This window comes from Salvelinus alpinus, chromosome 22 (assembly GCF_045679555.1).
Source record: "Salvelinus alpinus chromosome 22, SLU_Salpinus.1, whole genome shotgun sequence".
Classification (NCBI taxonomy): domain Eukaryota; kingdom Metazoa; phylum Chordata; class Actinopteri; order Salmoniformes; family Salmonidae; genus Salvelinus; species Salvelinus alpinus.
Window position 1 is genome coordinate 7,756,937 of NC_092107.1, and position 20,054 is coordinate 7,776,990.

Genomic DNA, 20,054 nt, shown 5'->3' on the forward strand with positions numbered 1-20,054 from the left:
ATAAAAACCTTTCAGACTCTAACTCTCTGCTGATTCATAATCTCAATAAATCTCAACACTGGTTTAACTACACAAGGGGTGACAGTGTCGTGTGCTGTGTTGATGGTGGGTGCGTCAACACAGTCAGTGTGTAACTGGTCAGGTAAGGAATGGTCAGAGTTTGGTAGGTCACTATGGGGATGGTCAGAAGAAGACTGGTCAGTGTGCTCACTCACTACATTGTTAAATTCTGAGCCAGAGTCTCGAGGACTCTGGTTGAGGCAGGACCTCGGCTGCGATACAGCTTGAACAGAATCAAGATGTAAAATGTCCTGAGCATCCCAGGATCACACATCATCCTCCAGGCTCATGTCACCTGTTCCTTCAGAGGGCAGCTCCGACACCTACACATTTGTTCTTTACTCAGCATCATTATCATCATCCACTGCAGGAAATCGGCAAAGCCTGTGGTCTCATAGATTGTACAGTTGTAAGCAAATTAGGGACAATATATCGGTGAGCATATTGGAATCGGCCTGATGTCTAGTTTAACACCAATGTGCACTGACGGGCATACCTATGTAACGTAGGTAGATGATGTAATGATGCCACAAAAATACAGTGCTACACAGAACAAAAGCAGAAAAATACTAAGCGCGCACTTCCAACAACTGAACAAGTTCAAGTCCAGCAGTCATTTGAAAGAGTAAGAACATTTCAGCGAGACAACTCAAAGGAGAAATACATTAACGCAAAGATAATGGAATTCATTGCCCTTGACAATCAACCGTTCTCTGTCGTGGATGATGTTGGCTTTCGCCGACTGGTGGAGCCCCGATACACACTATTTTTCAGATGTTGCCGTACTGGAGCTACACAGTATTGTTTAAACTCGCACCCATGAGCTACTTGCTATGGGCGTCACTGCTATTAGCTTCATGACTGACATTTGGACCAGCGATGTTAGCCCCATGAGCATTATGAGTCTGACAGTACAGTGGATCGACAAGGATTTCGTACTGAGGAAAGCCGTATTGCATGCTCAAGAATGTTCTGGTTCTCATACCGCTGCTGCCATTTCAAAACATGTTTGAAACTTGGAAACATGAACACACTCCTAGCGCCATTCGAACAACTGACTTGAGAAATAAGCTAATCAACAGCGTCTGCAGCAGACGTGATACCCTTTGTCATGGCATTGAAACGCCTGCTCAACAAAACTGCCGACACAGAACGTGGGGTTAAAACGTACGAAAGTACTCGAGGCTGTGAACAAGCGATTCGGTGGCATTCTCTCTGAGCCTCTTTACTGTGTCGCCACCATGCTCGATGCTAGGTACAAGGACCGCTAGTTCGATGCAGACAAGAAACCGGGTTAACGTGACATTTTATAAACCTTTATTTAACTAGGCAAGTCAGTTAAGAACAAATTCTTATTTACAATGACAGCCTACCCCGGCCAAACCCGGACAACGCTGGGTCAATTGTGCGCCGCCCTATGGGACCCAATCACGGCCTGTATGAGATACAGCCTGGATTCCAACCAGGGACTGTAGTGACGCCTTTTGCACTGATATGCAGTGCCTTAGACCGCTGCGTCCATGTGTTTGTGTAAACTATTTAACTGTACTAGAATGCATACAAGGCCGCAAAATGTTTAAATATCGGTTATCGGTATCTGCTTTTTTTGGCAAGGAAAATATCGGATATCGGTATAAGCCAAAAATGTCATATCGGTGCATCCCTAATGCAAATGTGAGAGACTTCAGAGCCTGAGGCCATCTGTGCTTTTCTCTCGCCGGCAGAGCCCAGGTTATGTTTCCCAACATCCTATTCATCATTTCACAGGACCCATTGCCCATCAGATGGTATGGTGTGGTGTGGGACTTCTGTACGCCTGCAACACTCAATAGCTCGGTGATTAGAGTATTCTCTAAGTTCTCTCCCTGATCTGAGTGTATACGACGAGGTAACCCGTAGACACAGAAGTAGTTGTTACACAACTGATGAGCCACAGACTTAGCAGACTGGTTTGGACACAAGAAGGCATGAGCCAATTTGGTGAATTGGTCAGTAACAACGATGTAACGGCTGTCCTCGCTGACAGAAGGAGAGGACCAAAACGCAGAGTGGTTAGTGTTCATTATTTAATGAAAGTCAACAAAACACTTCAAAATACAAAACAACCAACAAACGTGACAAAACCGAAACAGTCCTGTGTGGCACAAACACTGACACAGGAACAAACACCCACAAAACACACGTGAAACCCAGGCTGCCTAAGTATGATTCTCAATCAGGGACAACGATTGACAGCTGCCTCTGATTGAGAATCATACCCGGCCGAACACAAACATCCCAACATAGAAAATCACACAGACAAACCCACCCAACTCACGCCCTGACCAACTAAATAAATACAAGACAAAAGAAAACAGGTCAGGAACGTGACAAACGAGCACATCCAGGGACTTGTTAGTGGAATCTTCTGCAGACCAAAAGTCTATGCACAATAGTTTGAGAGGCTCAGTTGTGATTATACTCTCCAGTGGAGCTTTGGCCACCGGATCAGGAGTCTTCCTCATGACGCATCTCCTGCAGCACCACACATACTCCTTGACATCCCTCTACAGACCATGTCTTGTCAGGTACATCGTCCTCTGTTGTCCCTGGTGGCCAGCTTCATCATGGACACGCTTTAACACTATGTCTCTCATGGCGACTGGGACCACATACAGGTATGTTTTCCTCTTTGTAACCATGTTCTTTGAAACGCGATACAATACACCCATCTTTTTGGTCAACTTGTCCCGACTTCCGAGAAGACGCAGAATCTCGACAAACACGTGAGGACGCTCTCTCCGCTCCACAAAGAAGATCACTCTGCTCATCACGTCATCATCACGCTGCTTACTCATCAGTTAGTCTTGTGGCAGGACATCGACATCGGAATGCTCTGATGGCATCACAGCCTGTGGAAGCTGTGGCAACAGCAGTGCACAGGAAGACACATCCCCCACCCAGCGTCTGTTTGAGTGAAGAACAGCAGCAACTTCCTGTCTTTATAAAGCACCAGATGGGGTGGCAACAGCAGACTGGCAGCTAATGACTAACTCATTGGTGTTAGAGGCTTTGTCAAAGGGATGAGTGGACCAGTGAAACACATCTTGCATTCGGTCTGTGCGCACAGCATTAGCTTCGGCTAGTAATGTCTCGTACGGAAACCTCGTCAGGCGGTAGAGTGCACTGGGTCGTATGAAGTGCTCTCTGCTCAGAGCATCTGCAATGACATTTGTGGGAGCAGCGATGTACTTGATGTCAAACTCGTATGTCCGCCCCACGGACCTCCCGGTCGCGGCCGGCTGCGACAGAGCCTGGGCGCGAACCCAGAGACTCTGTTGGCGCAGCTAGCGCTGCGATGCAGTGCCCTAGACCACTGCGCCACCCGGGAGGCCCAACATCCGGGACTTTTAGAGAGCCTTCCCCCGCCCCCATTTCGGTCCAGTCAGATCACGTCTCTCTGTTTCTACTCCCCGAAGAGGGAGCCACCAACAGAAAGAATAGTGAGATGCTGTGAGCGGATTCAATACTCCAGGACTGTTTTGAGAATACGTTCAAGGACTAATCTACACATGAATCATCCGCTAACATTGTGGAATACATTTGACATTTTACAGACACTCTTATCCAGAGCAACTTACAGTAAGTAGTGCGCACATACATTTTCGTACTGGTCCCCCATGGGAACAAACCCACAACACATTGCAAGTGCCATTCTCTACCAACTAAGCCAAACCTGACCATCTTACACATCAATACATGTTAAATCCAGGCTTTATCACAACAGGCCGAGATTGGGAGTCCCATAGGGTGGCGCACAACGGGCCCAGCGTCCTCAGGGTTTGGCCGGTGTAGGCCGTCATTGTAAATAAGACTTAACTGACTTGCCTAGTTAAATAAAAGTTCAATATAAAACAAATAATATCAATACATATCATCAGTCACAAGTTTCATAAAAAAATGTGTTGATGATGTTGTACCCACAGAAAAAATCCAGACATACCCCAAACAAAAACCCTGGATGAACGGAGGAATCCGTGCAATGCTGAGAGCCAGTACTGCAGCATTCAACGACACTGCTGCGCATGATGTGTACATGGCGAGCATGTATGAGCTTTGGAAATCCATTAAGGATGCAAAAAGACAATATAGACTCATTGGAATCAAAATATGACAGCTCAGACACACAACGCATGTTTATTTTTTATTTTTTTTATTTCACCTTTATTTAACCAGGTAGGCTAGTTGAGAACAAGTTCTCATTTGCAACTGCGACCTGGCCAAGATAAAGCATAGCAGTGTGAACAGACAACACAGAGTTACACATGGAGTAAACAATAAACAAGTCAATAACATGGTAGAAAAAAAGAGAATCTATATACAATGTGTGCAAAAGGCATGAGGTAGGCAATAAATCGAATAATTACAATTTAGCAGATTAACACTGGAGTGATAAATCATCAGATGATCATGTGCAAGAAGAGATACTGGTGTGCAAAAGAGCAGAAAAGTAAATAAATAAAAGCAGTATGGGGGGTGAGGTAGGTAAATTGGGTGGGTAGTTTACAGGTGGACTATGTACAGCTGCAGCGATCGGTTAGCTGCTCGGATAGCAGATTTTTAAAGTTGTTGAGGGAGATAAAAGTCTCCAACTTCAGAGATTTTTGCAATTTGTTCCAGTCGCAGGCAGCAGAGAACTGGAAGGAAAGGCGTCCAAATGAGGTTTTAGCTTTAGGGATGATCAGTGAGATACACCTGCTGGAGCGCGTGCTGCGGGTGGGTGTAGCCATCGTGACCAGTGAACTGAGATAAGGCGGCACTTTACCTAGCATAGCCTTGTAGATGACCTGGAGCCAGTGGGTCTGACGACGAACATGTAGCGAGGGCCAGCCGACTAGGGCATACAGGTCGCAGTGGTGGGTCGTATAAGGTGCTTTAGTAACAAAACGAATGGCACTGTGATAAACTGCATCCAGTTTGCTGAGTAGAGTGTTGGAAGCTATTTTGTAGATGACATCGCCGAAGTCGAGGATCGGTAGGATAGTCAGTTTTACTAGGGTAAGTTTGGCGGCGTGAGTGAAGGAGGCTTTGTTGCGGAATAGAAAGCCGATTCTTGATTTGATTTTGGATTGGAGATGTTTGATATGAGTCTGGAAGGAGAGTTTGCAGTCTAGCCAGACACCTAGGTACTTATAGATGTCCACATATTCTAGGTCGGAACCGTCCAGGGTGGTGATGCTAGTCGGGCGTGCGGGTGCAGGCAGCGAACGGTTGAAAAGCATGCATTTGGTTTTAGTAGCGTTTAAGAGCAGTTGGAGGCCACGGAAGGAGTGTTGTATGGCATTGAAGCTCGTTTGGAGGTTAGATAGCACAGTGTCCAAGGAAGGGCCGGAAGTATATAGAATGGTGTCGTCTGCGTAGAGGTGGATCAGGGAATCGCCCGCAGCAAGAGCAACATCATTGATGTATACAGAGAAAAGAGTCGGCCCGAGAATTGAACCCTGTGGTACCCCCATAGAGACTGCCAGAGGACCGGACAACATGCCCTCCGATTTGACACACTGAACTCTGTCTGCAAAGTAGTTGGTGAACCAGGCAAGGCAGTCATTAGAAAAACCGAGGCTACTGAGTCTGCCGATAAGAATATGGTGATTGACAGAGTCGAAAGCCTTGGCCAGGTCGATGAAGACGGCTGCACAGTAATGTCTTTTATCGATGGCGGTTATGATGTCGTTTAGTACCTTGAGCGTGGCTGAGGTGCACCCGTGACCGGCTCGGAAACCGGATTGCACAGCGGAGAAGGTACGGTGGGATTCGAGATGGTCAGTGATCTGTTTGTTGACTTGGCTTTCGAAGACCGTAGATAGGCAGGGCAAGCATGTGGCAAGGACAACAGGCCATCCCGGACTACAAAGGCAAATCCAGCTGTGAGATGCCCACTGAGTCCTCCCTCCCAGACAAGCTCAACACATTCTATGGTCGCTTTGAGGCCACCAACACCGAGCAATCCAAGAGGTCTCTCTCTGCTCCGGACAACCAGGTGATTCTGCACTCCGAGGCTGACCTGAGGAAAACGCTTTGTGAGTGAATACTCACAAAGCCTCCAACTCAGATGACATCCCTGGCCACGTCCTCAGAAGCTGGTCATGGCCCACATCAAGGCCAGTAGCCAGACACACTGGACCCATTCCAATTTACCTACCATGACAACAGATCCACGGAAGATGCCATCTCCATTGCTATTCACACGTCCTTATCACACCTGGACAAGTGGAACACCTATGTAAGAATGCTGTTCATTGACTATAATACATTAGATTACATTTTAATCATTTAGCAGATGCTCGTTCAGCATTCAACACCATTGTTCCCTCCAAGCTTGTCACAAAGCTTAGGGCCCTGGGTCTCGAAACCACCCTCTGCAACTGGATCCTGGACTTCCTGACTGGCAGGCCACAGTTTGTGAGGATTGGCAACAACACCTTGTTCACTCTGACTCTCTACACGGGACCTCCAGGGATGTGTCCTCAGCCCACTGCTGTACTCCTTGTTCGCCCATGAATGCATGGCGAAGCACAACACCAGCTCCATCATCAAGTTTGCTGACGACAACCCTGTACAACCATATCTCATAGTTTCACTTCGGGATATGCAGTAATTGGATGAATGTCTATTTTTTTACTCATTAATTCCACGTGGTTACAGGGTTAATTCTGTGTGGTTACATGGTTAAAACAGAAACAACTCAAAGGGTTAGTTTAGGTATTCATTCACAGTGGTTAAGGTCAAAGCTATGGTTTGGGGAAAGCATTAAATATAAATGGCCATTTCCATTTAGTCATCAATGTTACGTTCTGACCTTAGTTCCTTTTTTATGTCTTTATTTTAGTTGGTCAGGGCGTGAGTTGGGGTGGGCATTCTATGTTGTTTTTCTATGTTTTGTTCTGTTGTTATATTTCTATGTGTTTGGCCTAGTATGGTTCTCAATCAGAGGCAGGTGTCAGTCGTTGTCTCTGATTGGGAGCCATATTTAGGTAGCCTGTTTTCTATTGTGTTTTGTGGGTGGTTGTTTCCTGTGTTAGTACCATACGGGACTGTTTCGGTTGTTTGTTTGTACTTTTGTTCAGTGTTCTGTTGATTGATTAAATATCTCATTATGGACACTTACCACGCTGCACATTGGTCCGATCCTTGCTACTCCTCCTCAGACGAAGAGGAAATCCGTTACAATCAAGTAATCTCCCTGCTTGCTAGGGAATTGTGAACTGCTGTGGCATAGTGGTCTTACCAGAATGCTCTGGTTTTGGGCTTCAAGCCCAGTGTTGTGCCATTGTTTATGTTGGTGAGCCCCGAGGAAGGCATATATCGACGTCCTCAGGACCTTTTCAAATGTCCAAAATCAAAATCTGTTTCTAGTGACCAGCCTAAGTAGAAGGCCCGATCACTAACAATGACGAGTCAGCCTAGAGGGAGGATGTCAGAGTTCTGGCTGTGTGGTACAAAAACAACAACCTCTCCTTCAACGTCAGCAAAACAAATTGATTTGATTGTCGACTTTAGGGAGGAGGACACACCCCGATCCACATCGACGGGACTGAAGTGTAAAAAGTCAGCAGCTTCAGGTTCCTCAGCATCCACATCACCAAGAACCTCACATGGACCGACAACACCACCGCCCTGGTCAAGAAGGTGCAACAGCGCCTATACTTTCTCAGGTGGCTGAAGAATTTAGGCATTCCCCCTCGGGTCCTCTCCAAATTCTATCACAGCACCATCGAGAGCGTCCTGACCCAATGCATCACGGCCTGTTACGGAAATTGCTCCGTTTACAACCTCAAAGCCCTTCTGCAGGTACCGGAGCATCGGGTCCCGGACCTCCAGGCTCATAGACAGTTTTTACCCGCAAGCCATCAGACTACTGAACTCTTGAACTGGGACTGATCCCCGGCACAACAACAGTTTTTTGCACTGACTCCCTGCACCTTAACACACGTGCACTCACTCACACAAAGGCTCAAACACATGCACACACACACACACACACACACACACACACACACACACACACACACACACACACACACACACACACACACACACACACACACACACACACACACACACACACACACACCTACGACTGCTGCTACTGTACTCCTACTGTATTTATAATACTGCACAATGTCCCTACTTTAATTAAATTGAGTGACTTTTTGTAGATATTTTAGCAAAATTTGTATCCTATTTTGTTAACATTGAGAAGAAAAAAAATTGTACTCTTTTATTCAGTTAATAACTACTTTCCTATTGTTGTTGCATTGTCGAGAGGTAAACCTGCAAGTAAGCATTTCCTTGCACTGTGTACTCCACATACATCATGTGTCACGCCCTGGCCTTAGTATTCTTTGTTTTCTTAATTATTTTGGTTAGGTCAGGGTGTGACATGGGGAATGTATGTGGTTTTTGTAGTGTCTAGGGTGGTTGTAAGGTTTAGGGGGTTTATTAGAGTAGTTGGGTTTATGTTTAGTATAGTAGTCTAGCTGTGTCTATGGTTGAGTGTAGGTATCTAGGAAAGTCTATGGTTGCCTGAATTGGGTCTCAATTAGAGACAGCTGGTGATTGTTGTCTCTGATTGGGAGCCATATTTAAGGCAACCATAGGCTTTAGCTGGTTGTGGGGAATTGTCTATGTTGAACGTTTGTAGCCTGTGTGTGCGCACTACGTTTATAGCTTCACGGTCGTTTGTTGTTTTTGTATAGTTTGTAATAGTGTTTCGTTTCATGTTCATCTTCGTAGTAAAAATAAAAGAAGATGGCTTATTTTCCACATGCTACGTTTTGGTCCGTCTCTCCTCCACACGATCGTGACAGAATTCCCCACCAACATCGGATCAAGCAGCGTGTGCAACAACAACAGGACCCACCTACACAGGACTATTGGAATTGGGAGGAAATTCTGGACCGCGAAGTACCAGGAGAATATAACCGCCCCAAAGCTGAGCTGGAGGCAGCGAAAGCAGAGAGGCGGAGATATGAGGAGGCAGCAAGGAAACAAGGCTGGAAGCCCGTAAGTCAAACCCAAAAATTTCTTGGGGGGGGGCTCTCGGGTAGTTTAGTTGGGTCAGTCGGGAGACGTGAGCCAACTCCTCCTGCTTACCGTAAGGAGCCGGTGAGGGCGGATTTGGAGGAGAGTGACGCAGAGACAGTAAAGGAGTTAATGGAGAAATTGGAGGAGAGAGTTATGAGGGATGTATTGGTTTGGTGCATGAGGCACGGCATCCGTCCGAATGAACGTGTTGGTGATTTAATGTCACCGGGAACAGCTCTCCATACTCGTCCTGAGGTGCGTGCTAGCCGTCTGGTTAAGACAGTGCCTACAGCACGCACAAAGCCTCCTGTGCGTCTCCAGAGTCCTGTGCGTCCTGTTACTGCTCCTCGCACTAGCCCTGTGGTGTGTGTTCCCAGCCCAGTACCACCAGTGCTGACACCACGCACCAGGCTTCCAGTGCGTATCCAGAGCCCTGTTCCTCCTCCACGCACTCTCCCTGTGGTGCGTGTCTCCAGCCCAGTGCCTCCAGTCCCGGCACCACGCACCAAGCCTCCTGTGCGTCTCCAGAGCCCTGTACGCACTGATCCTTCTCCCCGCACTCGTCCTGAGGTGCGTGCCCTCAGCCCGGTACCACCAGTTCTGGTACCACGCACCAGTCCTATAGTGCGCCTTGAGAACTCAGTGTGCCCTGTTGTTGTTCCCCCGCACTAGCCTGAAGGTGCGTGTCCTTAGCCCGGTACCTCCAGTTCCGGCACCACGCACCAGGCCTACAGTGCGTCTCAGCCGGCCAGAGTCTGCCGTCTGCCAAGCGGCGCCTGAACTGCCCGTCTGCCAAGCGGCGCCTGAACTGCCCGTCTGCCAAGCGGCGCCTGAACTGCCCGTCTGCCCAACGGCGCCTGAACTGTCCGTCTGCCAAGCGCCGCATAAACTGCCCGTCTGTATTGAGCCTTCAAAGCAGCCCGTCTGCCATGAGCCTGCAAAGCCGCCCGTCTGCCATGAGCCTACAGAGCCGTCCGCCAGACAGGAGCCGCTAGAGCCTTCCGCCAGACAGGAGCCGCTAGAGCCTTCCGCCAGAAAGGATCAGCCAGAGCCTTCCGCCAGAAAGGATCAGCCAGAGCCTTCCGCCAGACCGGATCAGCCAGAGCCTTCCGCCAGACCGGATCAGCCAGAGCCTTCCGCCAGACCGGATCAGCCAGAGCCTTCCGCCAGACCGGATCAGCCAGAGCCTTCCGCCAGACAGGATCAGCCAGAGCCTTCCGCCAGACCGGATCAGCCAGAGCCTTCCGCCAGACCGGATCAGCCAGAGCCTTCCGCCAGACCGGATCAGCCAGAGCCTTCCGCCAGACCGGATCAGCCAGAGCCTTCCGCCAGCCATGACCAGCCAGAGCCGTCAGCGAGCCATGACCAGCCAGAGCCGTCAGCGAGCCATGACCAGCCAGAGCCGTCAGCGAGCCATGACCAGCCAGAGCCGTCAGCGAGCCATGACCAGCCAGAGCCGTCAGCGAGCCATGACCAGCCAGAGCCGCCAACCAGACAGGATCTGCCAGAGCCGCCAACCAGACAGGATCTGCCAGAGCCGCCAACCAGACAGGATCTGCCAGAGCCGCCAGCCAGCCATGAGCGTCCAGAGCCGTCAGCCAGCCATGAGCAGCCAGATCCGTCAGCCAGCCATGAGCAGCCAGATCCGTCAGCCAGCCATGAGCAGCCAGATCCGTCAGCCAGCCATGAGCAGCCAGATCCGTCAGCCAGCCATGAGCAGCCAGCTCCGTCAGCCAGCCATGAGCAGCCAGATCCGTCAGCCAGCCATGAGCAGCCAGATCCGTCAGCCAGCCATGAGCAGCCAGATCCGTCAGCGAGCCATGAGCAGCCAGAGCCTTCCGCCAGCCATGACCAGCCAGAGCCGTCAGCGAGCCATGACCAGCCAGAGCCGTCAGCGAGCCATGACCAGCCAGAGCCGTCAGCGAGCCATGACCAGCCAGAGCCGTCAGCGAGCCATGACCAGCCAGAGCCGTCAGCGAGCCATGACCAGCCAGAGCCGTCAGCGAGCCATGACCAGCCAGCGCCGCCAACCAGACAGGATCTGCCAGAGCCGCCAACCAGACAGGATCTGCCAGAGCCGCCAGCCAGCCATGAGCGTCCAGAGCCGCCAGCCAGCCATGAGCAGCCAGATCCGTCAGCCAGCCATGAGCAGCCAGATCCGTCAGCCAGCCATGAGCAGCCAGATCCGTCAGCCAGCATCCGCCAGAGCCGTCATCCAGCCAGGATCCGTCCCTCAGTCCGGAGCTGCCCCTTATCCTGGTGCTGCCCCTTATCCTGGTGCTGCCCCTTAGTCCGGTGCTGCCCCTTAGTCCGGTGCTGCCCCTTAATCTAGTGGGGTTAATGTGGAGGGTGGCCATTTGGAGGAGGCTACGAAAGCGGGTAGTGACTATGGTGGGGTGGGGACCACGACCAGTGCCGGAGCCGCCGCCGTGGACGGACGCCCACCCAGACCCTCCCCTAGACTTTGTGCTGGTGCGCCCGGAGTTCGCACCCTAAGGGGGGGGGGTTATGTCACGCCCTGGCCTTAGTATTCTTTGTTTTCTTAATTATTTTGGTTAGGTCAGGGTGTGACATGGGGAATGTATGTGGTTTTTGTAGTGTCTAGGGTGGTTGTAAGGTTTAGGGGGTTTATTAGAGTAGTTGGGTTTATGTTTAGTATAGTAGTCTAGCTGTGTCTATGGTTGAGTGTAGGTATCTAGGAAAGTCTATGGTTGCCTGAATTGGGTCTCAATTAGAGACAGCTGGTTATTGTTGTCTCTGATTGGGAGCCATATTTAAGGCAACCATAGGCTTTAGCTGGTTGTGGGGAATTGTCTATGTTGAACGTTTGTAGCCTGTGTGTGTGCACTACGTTTATAGCTTCACGGTCGTTTGTTGTTTTTGTATAGTTTGTAATAGTGTTTCGTTTCATGTTCATCTTCGTAGTAAAAATAAAAGAAGATGGCTTATTTTCCACATGCTGCGTTTTGGTCCGTCTCTCCTCCACACGATCGTGACATCATGTGTATATAATAAACAACCTTGAACATGAACAGATCTAATGAAAATGGGGATCGACCATGAGTGCATTGTGCGTGACACCAATCCAGGGCAGGCTCTAGCCTTTTTGGGGGGATTTGGTGTTGGAGAGAAAAATGCTCAGCTTTAAATGTAATATTTCGTAATTCTATACATTTTGTCATGGGGCCGAGAGCAAATATTGCAGTTTTAAAGAACATTTTCTGAAATTCTTTTTAAAAAATTGTCATGTCGGCAGAGAGAACATTTAGCAGCCACTTATGCACTTATTGCCTGAGCACTAACCTAACCACCCACAGGAGGCTGAGCCACACCATGACAATTTTATTCTGGGTGTCATTAGAGTTTGAGTAAACAAACTGCTGCATAATGTTTCTGTTTTTTTAAAGGTATAAAAGGTCAGTGATGTGACAGTAGTTTATGACACAGAACATACAATATGCCTATGTCTACACCACGGCAGTCTGGAGAAAGATACCAGGTGATCCGGACTTACATCCTTTTTTAGACTTAAATCCTGTTTTTGTTGTTTTAGGTGTTTTTTGTACTTTTTATATTCAGACAGTAAGGACATCAGAGGGGGAGACAGGCAAGTGGGAGAAAGAGTGAGATGGGGGTACACAGGGGTTGATCCATGGTCTGGTGGGGAGATGTATATATGACTTATCCCTGGGAGTTTTACCACCGTATGGGTCTGCACGACTAGCCTCCTGTTTGATTCACACACTATGATGGGAGTGTTTGTAAGTGTAGCAGAGAAGTAAAGACTGGTAGCTGAGACATTGCGTCAATTGTATTTGTTATTCAATATATTCATATTATTGAACTACACTAGGGATGAATGAAGTTTGCTGTATAGACTACTCAATGTCCATTGCAGCCACAGGTAACAATGTTTTTCTATGGGGATGCCTATGGGATTAAACACTTTGAAGAGTAATAACGTGGCAATAATGCAAAGAGTCTTGGTAATCGATGGCAAATCAAAGAATGAAGGATTTATGAGACATCAATAAGAGATTGATAGTTTCACCTGATAGACACTGTTACCCTTGTCTTGTGAACCAAATATATCTACAAATATTTCTATAGGTACTATTAGGAAAATGGAGAACTCAACACAATTCACGTCATTTATGCTAGCTGGATATAGTGACAGTGGACACTTAAAGTACTTATATTTCATTATAATAACTGTGTTATACGTCTCCATAGTTTTTACGAACACAGTGCTTATTGTGGTTATATGTATAGAGAGAAGCCTTCATGAACCCATGTATCTGTTTCTGTGCAGTTTGTTTGTGAATGAGTTGTATGGGAGCACTGCTTTGTTTCCTGCTCTTATGACTCGTTTGGTTTCAGATGCCCATTCAGTTTCCACTGTGTACTGTTACCTACAGATGTTTTGTATATACACATATGGATCTATTGAATTCAGCAATTTAGCGGTCATGTCCTATGACAGGTACCTTGCTATATGTTATCCACTACAGTATAATGTCATCATGACACAAAACAGGGTGTGTATTTTAGTTTGTATAATATGGTTGTACTCTTTTGTAAAATTCATCATAACACTGTCTTTAACTATTCGTTTGAAATTGTGTGGGAACGTTATAGACAAAGTGTACTGTGACAACTACCTGGTAGTGAAACTTGCTTGTTCAACTTCAGACACAACAGTTAATAACATCTATGGACTCTACGGTGTTGTTTTGTCTGTCGCCGTCCCTTTAATTACTATTTTGTTTTCTTATATTAAGATTCTGTCTATTTGTTTGAAATCTTCCATTGAGACCAGACAGAAAGCTTTCAGCACCTGTACTCCTCACCTGGCCTCGCTGCTCAACTTCTCTTTCGGCTGTTTCTTAAATCTGCTCCAGAGTAGATTTGATAGGCCTATGAGAAATGTTCCAACTGTACTTCACACTATTTTATCAGTGTACTTTCTGATGTGCCAGCCACTTTTTAATCCTGTTGTGTATGGAGTTAGGATGGCTAAAATCAGACAGGCTTGTAAATACATACTACCTGTAGGTATGTACCCTAAAACATAAGCTAAACATTAGTGTGACCTTTTCTGTCCTGATTGTTAGATTTAGGTGATGTTGACTTGTGTGTTTTGTTACTTATAGTTACCATAATGAATGGGGGTGAGGATGGTGACAATCAGACATGTAATTCATTTGCTAATTTGTGAAATATTGTCATTTACCTTTTATTCACTTTATAAATAAATGGACTCGGACAGGCTCGTCTGCCTGTCAGGCCTACTGTCCCCCTATGAACCTCCATTAAGTTAAAGCCATGCCAAACAGCTCCATGCCACCAGGACCTGGATACACACAACGAGGGACGTTTCTTTTGCTCCCAAGCACCGTGCCTTTGGGACTCCCTTCCTGACAATCTCAGGGCTGCTCAGACTGTTAGGGCCTTCAAAGTAGGCCTTATGACTCATCTCTATGAGCCTTCCCTTCCTTCTAGATTTTGATGGTTGCTTTCATGGTTTGGTTATATATATATATTTTGTACGCTTTTTTTGTTTATCTTTTATTTTATGCACTTGTATAATGAAAAGCACTATTATTATTACATGAACAAAAAAAACTGAAGTTCATTACTTTGAATTCTTACTTAAATTGACCGCTGTATCTAAGTATGTAACAGCGGATAAACTGATGTACAGTAAATGTGGAAAAGGTAAACCCACCTTATAGCCTACCTGGCACCATTACATCCATTCTAATAGAAAATAGGCCCTGTACAGTACAGACAAGCTTGGGGATTGTTTGACATTTTGAGAGAGAAATTAAGGGAAATACTGTATTATGAAAACAAACTACATTCTGTCTGAGATCTGGATGCATGTCATGTTTTCTGAGGGCCAACTGTTTAATGTAACATGATATCTGTGTGCCAGCTATCTGACAGATGACTAGCTTTGGTATTCCTCAGAAATGTTGAGTAGTACCAGAAACGCAGCTACCTGGGACACAAGAGTAACATCTTGCCTAATTTGAATAGCTTATTCTGTCCTCAAAAATCCAGATAATTCATTAATAATAGCAAATATACTGCATATACTGTATTTTGTTTTATTTATAAATCGGAGGACCAGATTTACATTTATGTCATTTAGCAGACGCTTGTGTCCATAGCAACTTACAGTTAGTGCATTCACCTTAAGATGGTGGGACAACCACATACCCATCTTGTTTTTCCAGGGTCACTGTGAGATATGTTTGACCCACAGAATAAAAGAATACAGCAAGCGTAATGATGATGGATTGCATGTATAAAACACATTTGTCATGTACTCTATCCATCCTGTGTCACGCCCTGGCCTTAGTATTCTTTGTTTTCTTTATGTTTTTTAGTTAGGTCAGGGTGTGACATGGGGAATGTATGTGTTTTTGTAGTGTCTAGTGTAGTTGTCTAGTTATGTCTATGGCTGCCTAGATTGGTTCTCAATTAGAGGCAGCTGGTGTTCATTGTCTCTGATTGAGAGCCATATTTAAGGCAGTCATAGGCATTGGGGTTTTGTGGGTAATTGTCTGTGTCTATGTTGCATGTTTGCACTTAGTCTTTGATAGCTTCACGTTTGTTTCGTTGTCCTTCTTCTAATAAAGAGAAGATGTATTTTCCACACGCTGCGCCTTGGTCCTCTCTCTCTCCCATTGACGATCGTGACATCCTGTAAAAAGCTGTCAAAAGTTTTGGAGTTCTGTCAATGAAAATGATGTGCGAAACACCAGTAATTTGTTTTACTCCATCCATACTTTACCATGGGGACAGCAGAAGCCAATATCAAGAGCATAAAAAACATGTTTATCGAGTCATTAGGTACCAGGTCATTAGTCCACTCTATCACCTCGTTCCCTAGGAACCAATTAATGCAGCTATTAACCTGTAGAGACCCGAGGGGCTCCAGGAGAGGCACGGCTGGTCTTGATTGCATCCCAAATTGTACTCTATTCCCTATATCTATTCCCTATTCCCTATATTGATCAGAGGCCTCTGGCCAAAGGTAGTGCACTATATAGGGAATAGAGTGCCATTTGGGACACATACTTCTGTCATCGCCTCTGGGTTGATAGGCTCTGAAACTGTACTGTGGGCCTACGGAAGCCCAGAGTGTCAATAACAGTCCTAATTTTTACCTGAGCAGGAAAGGCTCTGGGCCTAGCTTTTAGACTATAGCTAGTACTCAGGATCCTGAGTTATTCCCTGTATAACCTCTATATTCCCTCTATATTCCCTCTATATGGTCAGGAAAAACTATAGTGCCCTAATACGTATATAGCCTGGGTACCGGTCTGTTTGTGCTATCATTCCACCTCTTGTCATTCCATACACGACAAGGAGTTGGAATGATAGCACAAATAGATCTGGGGCCAGGCTACCAACGATGACATCTCCTCAGACTGTTGTGTTGCCTCCCTCATTCAGACTGAAGCTAACTAGGTAGTCCCTCAACAATACCAAGATACCTGACAGTGGTTGGGAACAAGAATAATGGACGGATTCTCCATGAAAGTGTATTTTATTCCAGGACGATACTTAATCTGGGTCCAGGAAACCGTCTATTTGTCAGAGGCTTTGGATTGGTTTCAATTAACTTTTTCTTTACTGTACATGGTGCACAATACATAGCACCCAAACTCCTGCTTAACAGATAATGAGAGAGTTGATAGCATTGCCTGCCCAGCCCATTGGTGATGCTACATACTTCTTCTACATTGTAGAGTACCAGACTAGAGGGTCCCCACACATACATTGTTTTAACAGGATCTTAGACAACTAACACAGCCTGTTCATAACATTAAGGATGTGTATTCTTCTGATGTGCTTTACTATCCTTCCAAACTACTTTTTTATTTAGGAATGTCACTGTGGCCATGTGTAACAGTGTTGCTTCCGTCCCTCACCTTGCCCCAACCTGGGCTTTAACCAGGGACTATCTGAACACATCGACAACCGAAATGGCCTGTCCTTGGTGTATTCTTTTTTCATCAACGCCATCATTTTCTCCCTGAGATTGCAACTGCAATTTTGTGGTAATGTTATAGACAGCGTGTATTGTGACAACTACTTGCCTGTTCAAATATAATACAGTCTTGTAACTGTGCTTTCTTTGGCTATTTCCTCTAAATATGTTAAGTATTTTACAGAAAGCATTTAACACTTGTACACCACATAGAACCTCTTTGCTGAACTTCTTCTTTGGCTGGTTATTTGTGATTATACAAAGCAGATATGAAACTGCAGATCTTCCAGCTATTCTTCACACTATTTTATTTGTTTCTTTTCTGGTATGTCCACCACTTTTCAATCCTTTAATGTATGGCATTAGGATGGTTAAAATCAGGCAGGCTTGTAAAAAGGTACGAGGCCTTAACCCCAAAACATAACATGATTGTTTATTTTTGTATAATTGAATTATGTGTTTTTTAAGTTGTTATAATTGACTATACAAATATGTGGCCCAAAGATAATTTTAAAAAAATCATAAAGTTTGTCATGTATTGTCACTGAGAATGTTTTATGTCATATTAGGTATCTGATCTTTACAATTCACCAATTAAGTATGATGTTCCTCAAGGCTCTTTTCTAGGAAAGTTATGGTTTTCTACAGTTTTCAGAATTGGGCTGGAAAATGATAATCTGCTGGCAAAAATGTGTCATTCGGACGTCCCAAACATCAACAAATGGTTGTGTGAAGTGGTCAGGACATTGTGTCATTGTCACCTGGAGGTTTTAGTTCCCGCTTTATCCCGGGGGCTTCCCCGATTACTTAGATTTTGTTTAAATTTCTATTTCATTTTTTCGATAATTTGAATGATCTTTTCGATTGCATCTCTTCAGTTTGTTTAGTTCAGTTTGGAAAGAACAGGGTTAATAGTGAAGCGAAAATATCCAATCAGGATTTTTCTTTGTCGGTCTCTGTGTAAAAAAATGGAGCTAGCTCAGCCAGCCATTGCCTAGGTCTTCAGAAAATGGGTGGCAGGTAGCCTAGAGGTTAAGAGCATTGGGCCGGTAACCGAAAGGTCGCTGATTCGAGCAGGTTAGGTGGAAAGTTGTGCAACTGACTTGGTATCCCCTTTCCCTGCCAATCAACTGTGTTAGAGCAGGATTGTGGAATGAACCAACATCATTTTGACCTGCAATGGGTGGAACCGTTTAAAAAAAAACAAGTGACGTGTCTAGGCACATCAGTACTGAGAGCGCAAGAGCAAAGAATCAGCGGCGATAGCAAGCTGTAATCTTACCACGCTAGTTGTTGCAGTAGTGTGACATTGGCAACGACGGCTGCTGCAGCAGCAGGTGTTTTCATTTTCCGTATTTTTATTGACTTTTAAAATATACAATCCACCTGCAGAGAAGCTGCTCCACATTTGCATTACATTTAAGTCATCTAGCAGATGCCCCCATCCAGAGCGACCACGGTCAAGCGCCCAGCTCGGGCACATCGACAGATCCCCCTGCCAGCTAACTCGAGGAACTGAACCAGCAACCTCACAGCCACCGGTCCAGCACCCTTCGCTCCCAACCAACAACCTTCCTTTTTAGTGTCTTTCTTCATTTTTATATTTTTGCCGTCACTTTACCACTCACTCAGCAACTTCACTCTCACTCATCTCCAGTTCCAGATTTCGGTTTCCCTCATCCCATCCCACCTATCTCTGCTGGCCATCCCCTTCGGATTTCAGCGCATTTAGTGATGCTATGTTGTCTGTTAATTTCTAGATTTTTAAAGTTTGATTCAACGTAGGCTATTGAAAGATTTTTGTTCCCTCTGAAGGCCTTGGTTCGATAGTCAGAGTTCACTTGATAGTAGCAAAGAAACTTTATCCATGTTTACGAAGGGCATGTATATCCTAGTTTCATTACACATCACTTGTTATTGTTGCCAAGCCCATCAAGTCCCTGATTTGTAAACCACTGGTCCAGTCACAGCCCTTTGTCTTTTGACAATGTTAGGGGCATCCCCCCCATACACAGTGCTTTTACCATACACTGTTTTCAACTCACATATTTGACATACATGATTACATTGTGCATGTTCATTTATACAGTAATTATTATTCAAACATGTCCTCACCTGGGATTTGAACTCACAACATTCCGATCTTCATGCTATGCCACCTTGTCTATGTCAATGACTGATTTCACTTGTATTCCTACACTTTGCACTTCAAAGTAAATATCAGGTCTGTTAAAAATGCATTCAAGAAAAACTATTATACTTATCATAGTGATTCAGGAGTACGATTAAAACAGACAACTATAGTGAAAACCCAAACTCAAATAGCTGAAATAAGTAAATGAACTCAATGATGAGAGAATAGTCAGATTAACTGATAACTAAAATAACAGTGCAGATGGCACTATTTTGTTAAGTGCAGAGATGTATTATAGGTAATGAACATGTATGGGACTTCAGAAATTCTACATATTGTGGTGCAGCAAAAAAATGATCTATATACCCCCAAATGACGTTCTGGTAACTTAAAGGGAACTAGACAATAGTCCCCCAGAGACATTCCCTTGGGTCTATCACGCGACGTCCTACTGACTAGTAAAATTAAAGTCCTGAGAACATCCTAAAAAGGTCCTGACATGATCCTCTGAGACGTCCTCGTGACTTCCAGGGAACTACACAAAAGCCCCCCCAGAGAATATTCCCTTGAATATTCCCTTGAGACCATCACAGGGCATCCTAATGACTACTAAAATTAAAGTCCTGAGAACGTCCTAATAAGGTCATGATATGGTCCTCAGTGACATCCTGGTAACTTACAGGGAACTAGATAAAGGTCCCCCAAAAAACGTTCCCTTGGGACCATCATATGGCGTCCCATTGACCATCATGAAACGTCTCCTTGTGGTCATTGAATGTCCCACGGATA

General features: G+C 45.7%; 1 protein-coding gene across 1 annotated transcript; it reads left to right on the plus strand.

Annotated features, from left to right (window-relative positions):
* Window positions 1–13,250: 13,250 nt before the first annotated feature.
* Window positions 13,251–15,050, plus strand: LOC139548686 (olfactory receptor 11A1-like). The gene is made up of 2 exons (XM_071358428.1): window positions 13,251–14,164; window positions 14,981–15,050. Exons 1-2 carry the CDS (start codon window positions 13,251–13,253, stop codon window positions 15,048–15,050), a joined length of 984 nt encoding a protein of 327 aa, XP_071214529.1.
* The last annotated feature ends 5,004 nt before the right edge of the window (window positions 15,051–20,054 follow it).

Bases quoted from the DNA above. Each gene is read 5' to 3' on its own strand.
- LOC139548686 (XM_071358428.1), top strand. From the start codon at position 13,251: ATGGAGAACTCAACACAATTCACGTCATTTATGCTAGCTGGATATAGT. The intron at 14,165-14,980 runs ATACATACTACC...TATTATGAAAAC, and splicing joins AAAATCAGACAGGCTTGTAA to AAACTACATTCTGTCTGAGA.